The following is a 17321-nucleotide window of genomic DNA, read 5'->3' as shown; positions in this document are numbered from 1 at the left end:
CAAAACTCTGCTCAGGCCCTAACTTTCTTAAGCTACAGCAGAATTCACCATGGAGCCTACTAGCAGTCACATGAATAAACACTTTCAGGCTCAGGGATTTAAATTTAAGTAAAACAAGGGAAGAATTACAAGAACAGAGAAGGAAGATACTGCTTACAGGGGCACCCTGTGGCCCAATTCGACCTCTTTCTCCTGGCATTCCTCTAGGTCCCTTGAAGAAAGAACAAAAAGTGCATTGTTTAGGAGCTCATCAGAATAACTAAAATGGTTACATAGTTCACTTGACTTTTCCCCCCAGTGGAGAGAACACACGTTACCCCCTCTTTTTTTTTTTCCTTTTTCTTCTTTTTCTTTGTTTTTTACTTTTCATTTTTAAACATTCTCAACTTTTCCTTTGCTTCAAATAAGTTTTGCACTGTGCTGCTCTTCAGCGATTTTCTGCTGAGTCTTCTTTACTTGCTTTTAACAAAAGCATGAATACATTCACTGAGACTACAAGCATGATAAGGACAGGTGACGTGAACAACAGCTACAGGATCAAGCTATTTTTTTTTTACCTCCTGAAGGTGTAGCTTATCTTGTCCCATAGCAGGAAAGAAGTAGCAGCTTACATAAGTCCTTGTAGCCTCACAGGCTTGCTCAGTGGAAATTTAATAGACTGCAATTTCTCTTTTCCTATTCCGACAGCATTTCAATTTTAAACACATTAGAATAAAATCTGTATATACTCATCAAGGTCAATAATGCAATCTCCTTTACTACAGCTCATTCACAAACTAGGTTCCACTTCAGGGACATTACATTCTGCATGACACAAGACAGTGCTTCACAGAGAGAGATGTCATTATCTGATATTAGAAAGGTACTTTACTTCCAGAAGCACTGCTGAGAGTCAATTTTTGGCATGTTACACTGCTCACAAGTATACAGTTGTCCAAAACCACATCTGAATGAAAACTACTCTGAGAAAAAGTTTCTTGGTTTCATTTCCATGTCATGCACGCTTATCCTCACCATAACCTCCAAAGTCCTCTGTCCATGATTTCCTTAGCTAGTGCATTTTCTGTCCTAAAGTACTCCATTTCTATCTCAGAGCAACCTAATCCAGTTTTTCTCATATTGAAATCACTCCATATGAAGAATCCACATGGAAAAAAAATTTTATCACCCGACACTTAAACAAACCCTTAATTAAGAGAAAGTTCAGCTTCATGACTTCAAGTACAGATATCAAAACCTTAACATTCCTGTTGGCAACAGCTTTTACAATCTTAAAGCCACTTCTGTAATGCCCGATGCACATGACACTCACTAGAGGACCCGTTGCACCCATGGCACCTGTTGGTCCGGATTCTCCCTAGATATGGAAATGAAATGACACAATTAGAGGAAACGGGTTAGAGGAATATGAAGTTACATGTTTCATCCCTGTCCTCTGTGCTTATGTTAGGTCTAAGAGGCAGATTTGCACAATGACCTGTATGCATCAAGGGCACTGTTCCCCGTGCTGAAGGGAAATGCCATATTTACATATTCTCAGTGAAGCAGACTTAACTCCTACCTGTTCCGGCTAACAGCCCACACCACCCACTGCACTGTTTCTACCAAGTCTTCTGCTGTTGTTGCCTCCACAGAAAGTAGTAGGCAACTTTAGTAAAGGAATCTTTTCTTACACAAATTCTCCTTAACTACTAATTTCACATTTAAATTTAGATTTTGGGAGATTTACTTCATTTACTACATTTTTAATTTAAAAGAATAGTTCTGGCCCCCTTGTGATTACTGCCTACAACAGGCCAATAACGTTTCAGCATCAGCACTGATCAATGTCAAAAAGCCTGGAAAAAAGCATTCTATGCTCTTTTAAAATAACTTTTAATCCATCTTGAAAGGATTGTCTCCAGATGGCTATCCTGTGTTACCATTGCTTTGAGCTGACGTTGTAGGGGTGCTGCTTTTCCTCTCTCAGCTTGGTCACATAAAGCCAACAAGAACCACAAACCGACCAAGTGGAAAATTGCAAGATGTGCATGGGTTCTTTGTTACAGACTTTGCTGTCTTCAGTATTACATAGGTGTCACAAACAGACCACAGTCAGTTCACCCAGTGATACTTTACAGGCCTAAAACTGAGCCCCAGATGAGATTGTGACTCGCATTACTGAGCTCTCTTCCTGATTAAAGCCCAGACATGTCATTGTATAGCAGTTTATATGGGTTAAACACACAGTAAAAATGGACAATTCCACATAGCTTCTCCACTCCATACAAGTAGCACTAACAGGAGAGGGTACAAAGCTGCTTTCAAAAGATCTACTGTTTTTCATTATTTTGGCATTACAGAAAAAATGCTTAAGCATTTAGTTCCTTGGGCCATGAAAATACCTTTGCTCCAGCTGCTCCAATTTCACCTTTGGGACCATCAAGTCCTTTCAATCCCTGTAAGAGTTACAAAAACATGGAGAAATTGTATTTTTATATGTACACACTCAGAGCATTCCTACTATTATTATTAAAATAACTTGATACTAAAGTGTTAAGAATGGATGTGAGGTGGCAAGAGCAAGACAGGAAAAAAATAAAGAAGAAAAAGAAAACAAAGAGATGGAATAAAGTTTTTAAAGATTTCCTAAATGGAAACCATTTGTACAAGGTACATTTCCTTGGATTTGGTTTCCTTTTTAAAACAAGAACATTCTAAAAAAATCCTAAAACAACAGGAAGGAGGCTCTGAGCCATAGGAAACCTACTTATTCCTCCCCAAAGTAAAATTCTGGCCAGAAAACTTGCTAATTTGTAATCACTCCATGTTGCAAACATATCCACCCCTCAAGTTCCCCACCCTAATGCAAGACTTGCCAACAAAGTGAGAGAACTGTCAGGTTTGTGCCTCCTGAAGCTTGGCAGGGCTTACACAAGCTCCTTCCAAATTCCCAGATCATTTGAAAATAGTGAAGAAAGCACTAGTGAATATAACAGAGGGATCAGCTTAAAGGGGAATAGCACTGATTTTCTGCAAGGCCTTCCTTCTCTCAAATGCCCGTGCTCTGCAGCAATTGGCAGGACTAAAAATGTAGTCAAATTCACCACTAATACAAAAGAACTTGAGTATCTTTATATTGAAACTGCCTGGAAACATTATCTATACGGAGAAGGAAAATCTTGTTTCTTACCCTGTGACCCTTGAGGCCTGGGAGACCAGGAGCACCAGGAAAGCCTCGAGGCCCCTAAGTAGGAAAAAGAAAAAAAAAAAAATTAAAAAAATTTCCTTATTTCTGCAGATAAACCTAGCAATAATGCTGCTAACAGGGAAGAAGGTAGCAGTATTAACACTAATACTCCTAACACTCCTTCACCTTGGGGACATAATATACCAAGGCACAGCATTTCAGCAGGTCACAGATGATACAGCCTAACATGCTATGGACTTAGCCTGTCGCATCATTACGCACACTTTCACTGATATTAAAAGCTTTATCATTTACATCAGTGTATGATCAAACCTCAAATTTCAACAGAAGTAAGGAAATAAAACCAGTGGTAGATCAAGTTTTGAGGCTTAATATGGAGAAACCTTAATTAAACAGAGAAAAAAATCTGAGCTATCATTTAAAATAAAATAGAAACCGAGACCAAACTGCAAACTCTGTATGTTCTTTCAGAATATGTCAGTCGAGTAGCATGATGAACAACTGCTATTAAAAAACATTTAGCAATTAAACCAAAAGTTGCCTTGCACTTAGTTTCCTACCAAGTTTCTTCTGTTTCAGGAAGAACTAGGTAATGGAAGGGTGCTAGGTGCCTCATGTTAGAATATTGGTCACGTGAATTTGTAATAGAAATCACATTAATACCTTCATACTCTCAGATAACAATTCAGCAAACTGTTTAAACACATAATTTCTTCCTTTATGGTACCTCTGAACCAAAGTTCTGAAATAGATTATAGTTCATGCATTTCAGCATAGGAAAAAAACACAAAGCTATACTATAGAAAATGAAGCATCATGAAGCAACACTGATTTTCAGAGAAGACAAAAAGAACATCTGAGATCTCAGCATTAGAGAACTTCACATACAGACAAGTTGTTTCCTTATTAGTAACAAGGACCATAAGAAATGTCTTTGCCTTCCCATAGTCAATTATATGGATAATGTTTGATCATAAAGTGCAGTGGGAAATTACTCCAGAGTTTGCAGACTCCTAAAGGGAAAATTACTTTGTAAAGGTATGAAGTTTGTGAAATGAATAGATTAGATTGCTTCAAATTATTTATACTCAATGACTTTCTCAGTGAAGGATGATCTCTGTTGTCATACAAGGTCTTGCATGTAAAACTGAAACTGTGTGAATGATAAAGCGTGCACATGTGACACGACACATGGCAAGGAGTCAAATCATGTACAAAGGGGAACAGCCATCAGGTATCTCCATAGCAGCCTATGGGCCTTGTCATTGATCAAGACATGGCACTCTTCTCTGATAAACAATCAGGGTATTCAAGGTTTTCTATAGTGCTATGCAATTGTAGCAAACTCTTAATAAGATTTGTGTGTGTGTGTGTTTGCGTGTTTGCAGTTGTAGCACTACTTTCCTTCCTTAGAAAGTCTTCTAAAAGATGATTTCATTGAGCAAAACAGGTGGATCTGAACAGAACAACACTCCACAGTCTACCTTTGCCTCTAGCCTCTTACAAAACATTGTCTTTGGTCCACAAAACTTAGGAGGAAAGCTTAGGAAACAACACTGCCTTGTTAAAAAATAATTTCTCTCTCCAAGAGATCATATCTCCAGTTGCTAACAAAATTGTGAGGCAAGAACTGGATGCTTGAAAAGGAGGCTTCAGTTCTGGGATTCATCTGTCCCCTTTTCAGGCACAGTGCAGCACCCCTCCAGGTACAGAAACTTGACTAATGAAGGTAGAACTCTTAATATTGGCCAAAATGATATACCCATTTTATTTCTAGAGTGAACAATGACAAGTATCCTCTGCTGTACAAGTACATATTATTTGGAAATCTTTTAATCACATTTGCTTATTGAAAATATATATAAAAATAATTTATATACATCTATGATAAAATCCCCTCTTTCCCTGCCCTCAGATTGGCTTTTATAAAGGTAAACAGTGCCACTCCAAGCTGGCATCATTTTAGCGTCTCTGAGCACTTACTGCATGTGATTGTGAATGATCATTTGAAATACTGGGAAATAGAGTACAACGTGTACATACTATCATATGGTTTATGCATATTTAATCTATGAAACAGTTGAAACATGCACCTGTAAAATGACTCTCAGGATTAGCTCAAGGACCTTTGAATCACCTGCTTGGTGCTGAGCTATCACACTGACCTGGATCATTACTGTAAGTTTACACAAGTACTTCAGAAATGGAATGAAAGGGCTTTGCACTCATTATTTAAAAGAGATAGTCATGACATAAGTATGGTTATTTTGCTAAAACATAAATAATCATGCTCTTACTGGAGATCCTGGAAATCCAGGTTCACCAGATTGTCCTGGTCTACCAGGTTCACCCTAAGGAAAAAAAAAAAAAAAAAGGAACACATGAAAACAGAAAATGTGAAAATTAACTTCTCTTATCATTCTTCCATTCAAACAAATGAGGACTTTCACATCAGTGTTACATATCTCCTCTTTACTGTAACAACTTCACTGATCTAAATCAACTGTATAAATGACTAGCAATGTGCATTAGACATATTAACTTAAAAAAGGTTTTTAACAAAGCATTGCAGGAATGAAGACTGAGTTCAAAATGCATCTCTGCATCACAAGATGGTGCAGCAATGCAGTTTTCCCATGAATTAATGAGGCAACCTTTTGTCATCCTCATGCAGAGAGTTAAGTTACTTTAATTTTCCACAGGAACAGCAATGTAAAACTGCCTGCATTGTAGCTTGTTTCTTCTCCTTCTGTTCCAATGTTTTAAGATGTGTATAATTTCATTCCAGGTCAGTGACTATTTTCTGTGTGACGTAATAGAAAAGAAAATATGGTAGAACCAAATAAGCACATTTCAGTGATTATTTAGAGTCCTATAGACCCACAACCAAACATTCCTTTATATGCATCAGTCAGATCAAATACATCCAGGACTCTGGACTGCAGAAATATGAAAGGTTTCAGAAAAAGAGTTTCTGGACAGAGAGAAGGTAAAGTGCTTCACAAATGTAATTAAAGAAACCCATGCATACATCGGAAATGGAGGAAGTTCTTAGAGTGATATCAAGATTTGGCTCCACTGCACCGAGAGTCAACTGTTTCCGAAGATTCTTATAACCTTTTGCACAGTTTAATGGGAAAGCAGCCATTACACAAGCTAGGGTAACTTCTACACTAAAACATCCGGCATGTGCAGTTTTCAACTCATTTCCAAGTTACAAATTACAATTCAGATGGATTTAGTGTGCTTTGCAAACAAATAATACACATCTACTGGTAAACACTTAAGCTATTGTTGTGCAGTACATATATATTTATGCAAAATATAGACTACATCTTACATATATGTGTACCTACATGGATAGAGTCATAAAATCAGTTATGAATATAATAAATTATTAAAAAGTTAAAGACATTTTAAATACTAAAATTTTATTGTCCAGATCCATGTGAATGTTAGCATTACAGTTCTTCTAACTCAACATGCAATCCCAGAGAGGAACTGCCTCCAATTGCCCCCTCCTAACTGTGAGAAATTATAATGATTGATTTCAAGACAGACATATCAGTTGAAGAACTGGCTGAGGCAAGAAATAATAAAGAGCCAATGCTTAAACCTTAGGTATGATGGTGATATGTAAGGAAAAGATAGGAGGGTTTTGAAAAGGGTTGGTAAGATTTACAGTTAAGACACTGCACTTAATGAGGAGTATGATTACAAAGAAAAGTAAATAGACAAAAGCAGTTACAACAGGCACATCTGCTGGTTAGTCACCGTCTCAAAGATGCCAATATTTGTTTTATTAAAAATAAAACAAAATACAAAGAATAACAAACTTACATCTTCACCAGGTTTGCCTGGAGGTCCCTCTGGCCCACGAGAACCAACTGGACCCTAAGAAAAAAATATATTTGTAGAGAAGTCAATTTAGCCATTGCTTCATTTCAAAGTCTGGTTTTATAAAAACAGATGTAGAAAAATGATGATTTCATGACTAAGCACACTTGCTTAATTTTGTAGTGCTCTTTCTAACCATCCTGCCTCTAAGAAATCTGCATTATGTTATACAAAAATACAGGATGAATTCTTTAGTTGCTGTTGTTCCAAATCTCTGGCTCTGGCTTTTATTTGTGAAACATTTTATCACCTCAGAAAATAAACATTCTCATCATCCTTTGTGTAAGTTACACTACCAGGTATGGTTTTAACAGTGCTTAACCATCCTCAGGTCTCTGCTGGAAAAGTAATAATGATGTTTATACTATAATCATTATTATGCATGTTCAAAACAATTCAAATTCACAGATTCAGGACAACATGCTTTGAACACTGCATCTCTTGACAGAAGTTACTCAACAGCCTTGAAAATAACAGCCACACCAAAAAAAAAAAAAAATCTGTTCTGAAGTAAGGAGGTATAATGTATTGTTTGCAATTTTATTGTAGAAATGTTTGTATTTATTGGTCTTACCATAGGTCCTGGATCCCCAGGTTCACCAGGTGGGCCTGTGGGGCCAGCACCACCCTAAAAGTAACCAAGATCAATACAGTTACAAATTCCAAAAAGTAAAAATATAAGGATCTAAATCAAAATCCATCATCAGGAAAATCACAGCCCATGGGACAGTCTGGATTCTAATTCAGAACCAGCTCACATTGCAAACGAATGAAAGTTGGATACTAAAGTCCCTCAAGCTTTAGATAAATCCTGTGCCATACACAAATCCCACTGGAAACTTAATACCATGCCAATACTGAAACCCAAACAGTCATCCTCATTAAAAAAGTGTGTGTTGGGTTAAAATCTTTTTAAAGGACTAATAAATGGTTCTTTTTGAGTTAATTTCTGTGCATAGAGCACACCTGGAGCAGAGCTCTTGAGAGCAGCATGTTTAGATTCACCTCTAGACGAAGACACATTCATCCATGCGTCACTGAAGATGGACATTGCCTTAGAGATACACACACACCAGTAACTACGTGTCTTGCCTTCACCGCTGGCCAATTATCTTAAATCCCCAGAGGTGAAGTACCTACTTGTTTTCCTTGGAGACCTTGAGGACCTCTTGGACCCACTGGACCCTATAGAAAACATAACTTGTTACACATCGGAAAATACCCTTCCTCAAATAACATTCACCCTACAAAGATAGCAAAATGGCCTGATAGTGACCTCCAAGATAACATTTCTATGGTCAAACCCTCAGAAAGGCTTTTACTTAGGAGAATGATGTAATGACATACAAAAGCACATAGAATGGAAATCTTCAAACTCAAAAAGCCACAGGAATGTAAATTCATTAGCAGCTAAAAATGTGGGTTTTCTTGCTTTCTGGAACGTCATAGCCTCTGGAATCAGTCAGAATAACCGGGTTGCCTGCGTAGCTCCGCTGAAAAAAAAAAACGTAGTAACAGCACAGATTTGGGGGGGGAATAGTCTTCCCTTTAAGGGAATCACATTACTCAGATTAATCTCATAATGGGATTGATGACAAAATAAATTAATGCTGCTGTACTCAGCCACAAGCAGCAACAAGATGCAATGGAAGGATGTATTTTCATGAATCATACAAACCACCAAAACAGCTTCCAAATAGTTGTGGTTTGTTACAGAAAATTCAGATTTCCCCTTTAAAAGTTTTATGGGTTTTTTAGAAAAAATCTCATGCTCAATCGTGACTTATAACATGAAGTAAACATAATATTGTCTGAAAGTAATTCTGTTGCTTCTAGCAATACAAAAATATCTATAGCAGACAGTAACTTGCATTTTGACAGAGCCTTAATATTTATCTTTTACTCACAATTCATTATTTTTTATTAATTTTTACAAAGCAAATGTAGAGGAGTTAGTAATAGGCCATTTTAAAATTCTAAACAACATTAAAAACAGCAAAAAACAATCCAAAAACATCTGGTGAGTGCCAACTGACTTTAGTAGACTTTGTGTAAGGCCTTAGAGACCTAGATAAATTCATATTAAAACATATCATATTTCAGAATGACAAAAGAAGAGGCAGTACAAGAGATACAATGTCTCCAGTGACAGGATTAAGCAAAACAATGGAGGGCAACAAAGTAAGTACGACAAGCTTGTGGAGTGAATCATTGTGTGTGCATACAGCAAATTCACCGAAAAGAGAGATTCATGAAAAAGGAAAGCTGTCTGAAGAAATCACCACAAAAGTTATTCCTAAGGCAAAACATCAGATTATCTTTAGAACCTTTCAAATTGTACTGAAACTGAGTTTGAAGGTTGCTAGCGAGGAGTTGGAGGGATGAGATTAAGGCAGGTAAACTCATGGACAGTACAATCACTGCAGGATGGTTTCCTTAAGAATGAATGTTAAAAATAATAGCAAAGAGGGTAACGGGATCTGCAAGGTATCACGTTGTGATAAACACATGTAGTGAAAAGAGATAATATTCAAAAACAACCTGAAAGGTTCTAGCAGAGACAGCTTAGGGTGGTGAAATAGCTCTCACAGATAGTAAACAATTTTAGTGTTACCATTAAGTCCCCAGTGCCCTAAAAGTAAAGAGCATTATCTAAACAGTGAGAGATGCCGATGATAAAACTGGACCTGTTGAAGAAACAGAATGTCTGTCTTAAAATAATGAAGCACAGCTTTCAGTTACAGCTGGCTTCAGAAATAGTTTTTAAAATTACTACCAAAAATAACTATTTTTGATGCCACAATATGAAAAGAAGTCTTCAAAGTTACGTATTTGTTTATTCTGCTTTGCGTTATACTGCTTTCCAATTACTCTGCAGTGATACAAGATAAGAGAAAATCAGGAGCTTTCTTTTCCCCTGTACCTTACTGTTAGTAGCTTCTATATTTCAGAAGAAAGGGAGGAAGACAACAAGAAGGCTAGAGGTGAGGAAAAAAAAAAAAGCTTTCACTTTAACAGAAGTATATTTTTTCTCTTTTTTTCCAGGTACTGTGCAAAACTGTGCTAGAACATACTGTACATTCAGGTTCTAGAGGCATAGGAAGTTGAAGAGGATGAATTCCCCTTTGGGTTTTTACATATGCACTCCACCTCCACCCTGTTCTACAGTATAGGGCTAATCTGGTCTTACCACTGCACCAGGCATCAGTCCCATCTGACTACCAAGTCCAGATTTTTCATCCAGTCCTGCCATCTGAGCTGCAAATGGCTGAAAAAATAAGATGGGTGATTATAGCTATCAGTCATTTTGATGGTTCATAAAGCAAATATCCTTTCAACTGAATCTTCATTGTTTAAATTTGTTTTGCAGCACTAAGAATGAAATTCTTAAGGCTTCATAGACGAGTTGAATGCACCATACTGTCTGCTTACTATTCTGATTCTAACCCACACTATGAGAAAAATACCTAAAAAGAGGAAAGCCTCCTGTGAAATTAATTGGATTTCTTTCACCATCTTCAAATTTAAATCACATCTTAACTTAACCTGCAATATTCCTTCATGTATTCTAAGGCTTTCTTTTGTTTTCTGTGCTTCAAGTTCAGAAATATCTTAAGGTAAATGGAAATGTAGCTGATTTTATTATTTCAAATTAGAATTTTTAAGCGTGTTGCCCTTATTCAGTAAAGCTGAAGGCCACTGCTGTTCATGTCAATCAACAGACAAATGAGTTAGCAGGGGGAACCTTCAGTGCCCTCCTTCTTCTGCAAGCACATAGCAGAAATCAACAGTTTTACTTCATTCAGAGCTAGATCCTCGTTCATAGCAGGCCAGAGCTTACAGTGGCCGAGAAGAAGCAATAACACAAATGCGCATTCAAGTCTTCTAAGATTTACGGTTTGTTCTACATCAGACTGATCCCTAAACACATTTTCCACAAGGCTGGAGATTGCCTAACTTCAGCAACAGAAATACAAACCAAAAGTGTTCCAGATTCTTTTGTGTTTTCTGTGGAAATCTATGAAGGATGGTGATCTAACACCCATCCTGGTTCTTCTGTGATTCTAAGGGACTCCTCTGTGCTGAAGATATTTACTTGGGCTGAATCTGCTGGATTCAGGACTATTTGGAAAGGTGGTTAAGAAATGCTGCCCGAACTTGCAAGCTGTTGGCCTAACACAAATACCTCAGCTTATTGTCAGTATAAAGCTATTGTTTTCAATAACGTTGCAGGAACAATGGAGCAAGAAATCAAAATAGGTATCTTCCAAATAGCAATGAATACGTAGCTGAATATACTTGAGAAACTCAAATATGTATTTCATTATCAATCATAATTAGTGATTCATATAATTGTGGTTAGGGGGTGAGGAGGGAAGTCTTGCAGAACACTTTGTCTGTATCTACAGCTGGTTCGCACCGCTTTTCACAAACAATTCCTTACTTAATCTTCTCAGTGTCAGCCTGAACGATTCCAGCAAAAAGTATACTTAATCACATTTTAATGCCTCTCATTAGTTATTCTGTTCTTTATAATTCATTTTACTTTTTCTTTTCTGCATTCCTCATTCAGTACACAAGTTTACTATTGCCCAGAATCTTTGGGTTTAAATCAGGTGGAAGTAACGGAACCCTACTGAGAGTTTTAGATTTGGTCACCTTGGCTCTTCTAGATGCTAAAACCCACTGTGAAAGTTGTGTCCTTTCCAATGTTTCTCACGTTCAACTTGTCCCAATTTTTGGCAGAACTTGCACTGCCTCTAGCTGCTGTCCCTCAGGACTGGGAGACAGGAACTGTGGGCACATTGTTCCACGTTCACTGAAGCAAAGAGAAGTTACTCTTTGTATCATGTGGACCTGGCCCAACTCCGCTTTCTGCTAAAGCAAGTGTAAAACTTACCCTGCTTAGTCCATCTGGTCCTGGGTGGGTAGGATGCCCCGGAGGACCAGGGTCACCAGGCTGGCCAGGGATACCAGGTTCACCATCAATCCCTTGAGGACCACGAGGACCCTAGAAAGAAAATTATAAATGTCAACAGTGTGCAAAGTTAAAATCATTGTAACCAGCAAACAACTGCCTTGTTTGTGAGAAATCTGTATTTCTACACAAAGGTCATCAAACAAACAACATCCCTGAAGACCTGTTCCTGTCTTCAGGTCAGAAGCACTGGCGAAAATTAGTCACAAATCCAACACACAAGTAAACTGCAGTAATTTCTCTCACAGGCTCTTTTAGAAACTCAGGCTTCCTATCACTCCATACTAGAGTATACTACTCCTGAAAAACTATTTGGCTTTGCACAGAATATCACAAATTTATTTCTAAAATACATATAGCTCAGATTAGTGTACCTATGTACATATGCTCAGAGAACTCCAATGTAAGGCTGGAGTTTTACAACCTTCTGACATCATGAATGGTTTAGACAGCTCATACTATTGCTGAATTCTCAACACAGTTACACTGTCAAAAATGCAGAGTAACTCCCTTGGTGTTGATGTTATCTCTAGCTAGTGTTTGCACAACAGGCTAGGAGGCCATCCCATTGCTCCCATTCTGATCACCCACTTTTGATTCCTAAACTGCATTCATCCTATCTTGTGTTAGAACTAAAATTAAATATGGAAGCAGCTAATAAAACATTAGCAGAACAGAATCAATAGCAACAGGGCCAATAAAGATATACTTCAATCATAAATACAGACTTTAAAGTGCTTGTCGCTACTGTTTCCTTCATTAGAATACAACACTTGACTACAGCAAGGAAAAATTTTATACTGTATAATGAGCTCTTCTATTTTAAAGATCCTTAAACAAAAAACTTTGGAAGCCTGGCTCGGTGAGTCATCTTTACAAATACAATTATAATCAGACACATTGCTTGCATTTCCATGAGATGAGGCCTGCGTTTCCTTGCAGTCTGCGACACATTTCAGTGGAATTTATGTCTGAACTAGTATGGTTCATGTTAAACAAAAAGCATTCCCTTGGGAAAGGGCTACATTGGGATAGCATTGACAATAGGATTCCTGCAAACTCCCAGTGAATGAGCTAATTCTCTTAATTCTTGAGCTGTCTTTATGGTCTGAAATTCCTATAAGCCTAGCAATCCAGGGAAAATCTTTCTCTTATCAGACATACATGTACACACACACCCCCCTACTCGCAGAATGAGCTGTGAATAGATGGTATTCTGAAACATGAGAAGATTTATGGATGTTGGATAGAAGCAGAACATTCTAGCAGAAAATGTTATTAATATTTCTATTATAAACAGATATACATGTTGCCAAACCCAAATGTGTATAGTGTCCAAAGGAGGAAAAGAATGAGTTATCTTTCATTTGTTCTCAAAACAAAAAGTAAGCTAAGCATTAGAGAAAAAAAAAGTTGCCTATAAAGAATTAACCAACTTTCTATACAACATCTTATGATTTTCAATATCCAAACCAAGACACCTTAACAAAATCTGACACAGAAAAGGGTCTTATTTCCATTTCTTTTTAGAAAAAGACCTGTTTTTTAGTCACCAAAATCAACCTGTTTCAAGAGCAACACTGCAACCCCCCACCTCAAAACCCAAAAAGTCCCTGAAAAGCATGTTTGTATTTGCAGGTGGCAACTAACCAGCAATATAACCATTGTTTGTATTTTTAAATAAAATCTTGCTTATACTTTTATTTATTTTATATTATTTATCTACTTATACGTATAGTAAATAAAAGCCCTTTCATTTTCTTTCACTAGCTCAAGGTCAGTGAAGTTTAAACCAAAAAAAAAAAAAAAATTCAAATTCTAACATAGGCCACGAGATGGCACCGTTTAAATACACAGGTTTTGCCTGCAATGGATGGAAGGAAGTGCAGGTCATGGTAGAACACTCTACAACTGCTATCTCTTTTAACTGCTACTGCAATTATGATCGAGTGTAAATCCAAACTGAAACAAAACAAATCAATGGTTCTAAGGACACTCAAGCTTATTTTCATTCTTCAAAAGATCATTTGTAAACACCTAAAATTTCATCATGCTCCAAAACTCCCCCTCCCTAGATGCACTTTGCAAACGCAAACACGCTATTCCAGCCGTTTCCCTGACATTGTTACGCTAACAAAGAATTTGAAGTAAAAAATATGCGAATACTCCTGAATTCATTTTACATCCAAGGGTCCTGCTTTTACAAAAGGCAGAGATCCATAGCAAGGTTAAGCTCCTTCTGCTCACTAGTCAGTAAAAGCCCATTTAAAGAACAAAAACAAAGAAACAAAAAAGCAAGCAAACAAAAAAAAAAAATCCAAAGAAACAAACAAAGGGCTTGGAAATGTGCTTAGTGGTTTTGTAATATCACCAGTCAGTAATGTACCCAGATTAATTTTATAAAGGATGTCTGTACAAGCTTACCTGCTCCGTGAAGTGTATTAAACAAAACTGCAAACAATGTGCAGAGAGGATTTCATAATATAAACTGCAGGTGTGAGCTAACTTTTTTTTTTTTTCTGCTAGTATAAATAAAAAATCCTGCACTAGCAGCCACTCTGTGTTTAAAAGTAGTGCTCTTTGGTCTCAGCCCTACAGTCTGACATACACGCAGGTCACCAGAACCTTTGATGTAAACTTTTCAAAGGACCTGACTGGTTCCTAATCCCTTGATATTCTTTGATAGCAGTGTAATAACATGTGTCAAAAGAACTCAAAACTATTCACAGCCTTTTGGTATTTTAGCTGTTTCTAGCCACCACTCTGTAAAGACATACAAGGGACGCATGGCGCAGAATCACAAATTATTTAGCACTTCATTGATAATACCGCATATTAGGAAAGCACTTCAGATGTCTCTATAAACACAGTCAAGATTCCTCTGTGCAGCACAAGATATCACAATTACTCCCACAATTCTTTTGTGCATCTTGATACTTGTTCACCAGACGAGTTGGTGATTATGGTGATCTAGAGAGCAGTAGTGGCTTGGCATCCATCTCAAAGATGCTACACACTTACTCCACTGCTTTAGAAGTGTCATTACCATCTACGGATCACAGGAGCACACTGGAGGAACAGCACAAAGGAGTCAGTTTAAGACCTATGCCTAAATTTGGTATTGATTTGCTGTCTCCTGAGGGATAGGAAAATATCCACATAGAAATTACAATGATACAACTCTTTAAAATCCGCTTTTAGTAGCTTCTGCTCTTTGATCTAGCTTTTTCAACAGGAACATGTCGTCTTTGGCATTTTCAGCACACCCTTTTGGCCTTTCTGTGGTTCTCCACATGCAGACACTGAAATTCCCTTATGAAGTCTTTATTTCTACTGAGCAATCTTGATTATATTATTCACCAGCATACCAACATATGTAGTCACATATTAACTCCTCCTAACTTCCTGAGCTTTGCCTTTTCTGAAATACTCTGAGCCACACAGCTCATCCTGGTTCTGACGCACAGTAGCAACCAGTAAAAAGTCATAGAGTTCTTAAACAGTGTCGAATGTGGTCTTCCACTTTTCTTCTTTTTCTTTACTCTCAGACACTACTTTGGGAAAGGCTGTTGAGAAAGTATAGCTTTTAGTGGCAATACTGCTAAGCCTCTGACAATTATCTCAAAATTCAGGTTTCAATCTACCCAGGGAATGCTAGGATATAAACAGGTTTTTGTTACCTGATTCTTGGGACATACGAGAAAATGTCTGGTAATTAGAAGACATGGAGACATTTTAAAGCCATCTAACCTTCTGAGGTTAGTCCAGTACTTGATTTCTGAGGTATTTAATAACTTACAGGTCTTCCCTTTGGTCCTCGTTCTCCTCGTGGTCCTTGTGAGCCTGGAGGTCCCTAAAAGAAAGATTAGAAATCTTAAGTAGCTTTTGAACTAGTTAATGATTAATAAAGCTCTGAAAATATAAAATGCAATGCTTATTTGAAAATTAATCTGTGGTTTGGTTTTTTTTTTCATATCATCATAAAGAAAACAACTACAAACACCAAGGATTCACTGTTTCTTCTCAATTGTACATTGCCTGAAGAGAACCAGGATGCAGAGATCTACAAAATGGTTTTAACTCTTGTGCTCCATAGGTTAAATTAGCAGAGGTTTCCTGAATGCTGGAGCCTCTTAATGTGGAGATGTAGAGGTTTGAGACACCATTTCTGCTAGTCCAGAACTGCTCTCTGCATAGCCGTAGCCAGAGAGCATAGTGCATCTCCTTCTACTGCTAGATCCCTGCTAGAAAAGCATTCCTCAGCATCAACCACACACAGAGGTCCTCAACATGCATGTAGGGACCGGTGCAGTTTAGACAAAACCATTTAGATAGACATTTGGGATCGGTACTGTTTAACATCTTTGTCAGTGACATGGACAGTGGGATCGAGTGCACCCTCAGCAAGTTTGCTGATGACACCAAGCTGTGTGGTGCAATTGACATGCTGAAGAGAAGGGGCACCATCCAGAGGGACCCTGACAGGTTTGAGAGGTGGGCCTCTGCAAACCTCATGAGGTTCAACAAAGCCAAGTGAAAGGTCCTGCACCTGGGTCGGGGCAATCCCAAGCACAAATACAGGCTGGGGGCTGAGTGGATTGAGAACAGCCCTGAGGAGAAAAGCTTGGGGGTGCGGGTGGGTGGAAGACTGAATATGAGCCAGCAATGTGCTCTTGCATCCCAGAAAGCAAATCGCATCCTGGGCTGCGTCAGAAGAAGCGTGGCCAGCAGGTCGAGGGAGGCGATTCTCCCCCTCTACTCTGCTCTGATGTGACCCCACCTGCAGTGCTGTGTCCAGCTCTGGGGCCCCCAGCACAAGAAAGACATAGACCTGCTCCAGCAGGTCCAGAGGAGGGCCATGAAGATGATCAGGGGACTGGAGCACCTGCCCTGTGAGGACAGGCTGAGAGAAGAGAAGGCTCCAGGGAGACCTTCTAGGGCCCTTCCAGTACTTAAAGGGAGCCTACATGAAAGGTGGGGAGGGACTCTTGATCAGGGAGTGTGATGATAGGATGAGGGGTAATGGTTTCAAACTGAAGGAGGGGAGATGTAGATGAGATATAAGGAAGAAATTCTTCACTGTGAGGGTGGTGAGGCACTGGCACAAGTTGCCCAGAGAAGCTGTGGCTGCCCCCTCCCTGGCAGTGTTCAAGGCCAGGTTGGATGGGGCTTGGAGCAACCTGGTCTGGTGGAAGGTGTCCCTGCCCATGGCAGGGGGGGCTGGAACTATGCGGTCTTTAAGGTTCTTTCCAACCC

The 17321-nt window shown here is 38.4% G+C and overlaps 1 protein-coding gene across 1 annotated transcript in view; it reads right to left on the bottom strand.

Annotated features, from left to right (window-relative positions):
- Positions 1 to 17321, bottom strand: part of COL5A2 (collagen type V alpha 2 chain) — a 108654-nt gene that overhangs the window by 31412 nt on the left and 59921 nt on the right. The window contains exons 6-16 of the mRNA XM_086465985.1: positions 15865 to 15918; positions 11988 to 12098; positions 10278 to 10355; positions 8228 to 8272; positions 7662 to 7715; positions 7031 to 7084; positions 5488 to 5541; positions 3173 to 3226; positions 2385 to 2438; positions 1313 to 1357; positions 158 to 211 (exon numbers count right to left, since the gene is read on the bottom strand). Coding sequence (XP_086322111.1) covers positions 158 to 211; positions 1313 to 1357; positions 2385 to 2438; positions 3173 to 3226; positions 5488 to 5541; positions 7031 to 7084; positions 7662 to 7715; positions 8228 to 8272; positions 10278 to 10355; positions 11988 to 12098; positions 15865 to 15918 — 657 coding nt within the window. The remainder of the gene's footprint in view (positions 1 to 157; positions 212 to 1312; positions 1358 to 2384; positions 2439 to 3172; positions 3227 to 5487; positions 5542 to 7030; positions 7085 to 7661; positions 7716 to 8227; positions 8273 to 10277; positions 10356 to 11987; positions 12099 to 15864; positions 15919 to 17321) is intronic.

Source organism: Leptosomus discolor, chromosome 5 (genome assembly GCF_034619465.1).
Source record: "Leptosomus discolor isolate bLepDis1 chromosome 5, bLepDis1.hap2, whole genome shotgun sequence".
Taxonomy (NCBI): domain Eukaryota; kingdom Metazoa; phylum Chordata; class Aves; order Leptosomiformes; family Leptosomidae; genus Leptosomus; species Leptosomus discolor.
The sequence above is the reverse complement of the archived record's forward strand: the minus strand, read 5'-3'. Positions and strand labels throughout refer to the sequence as shown.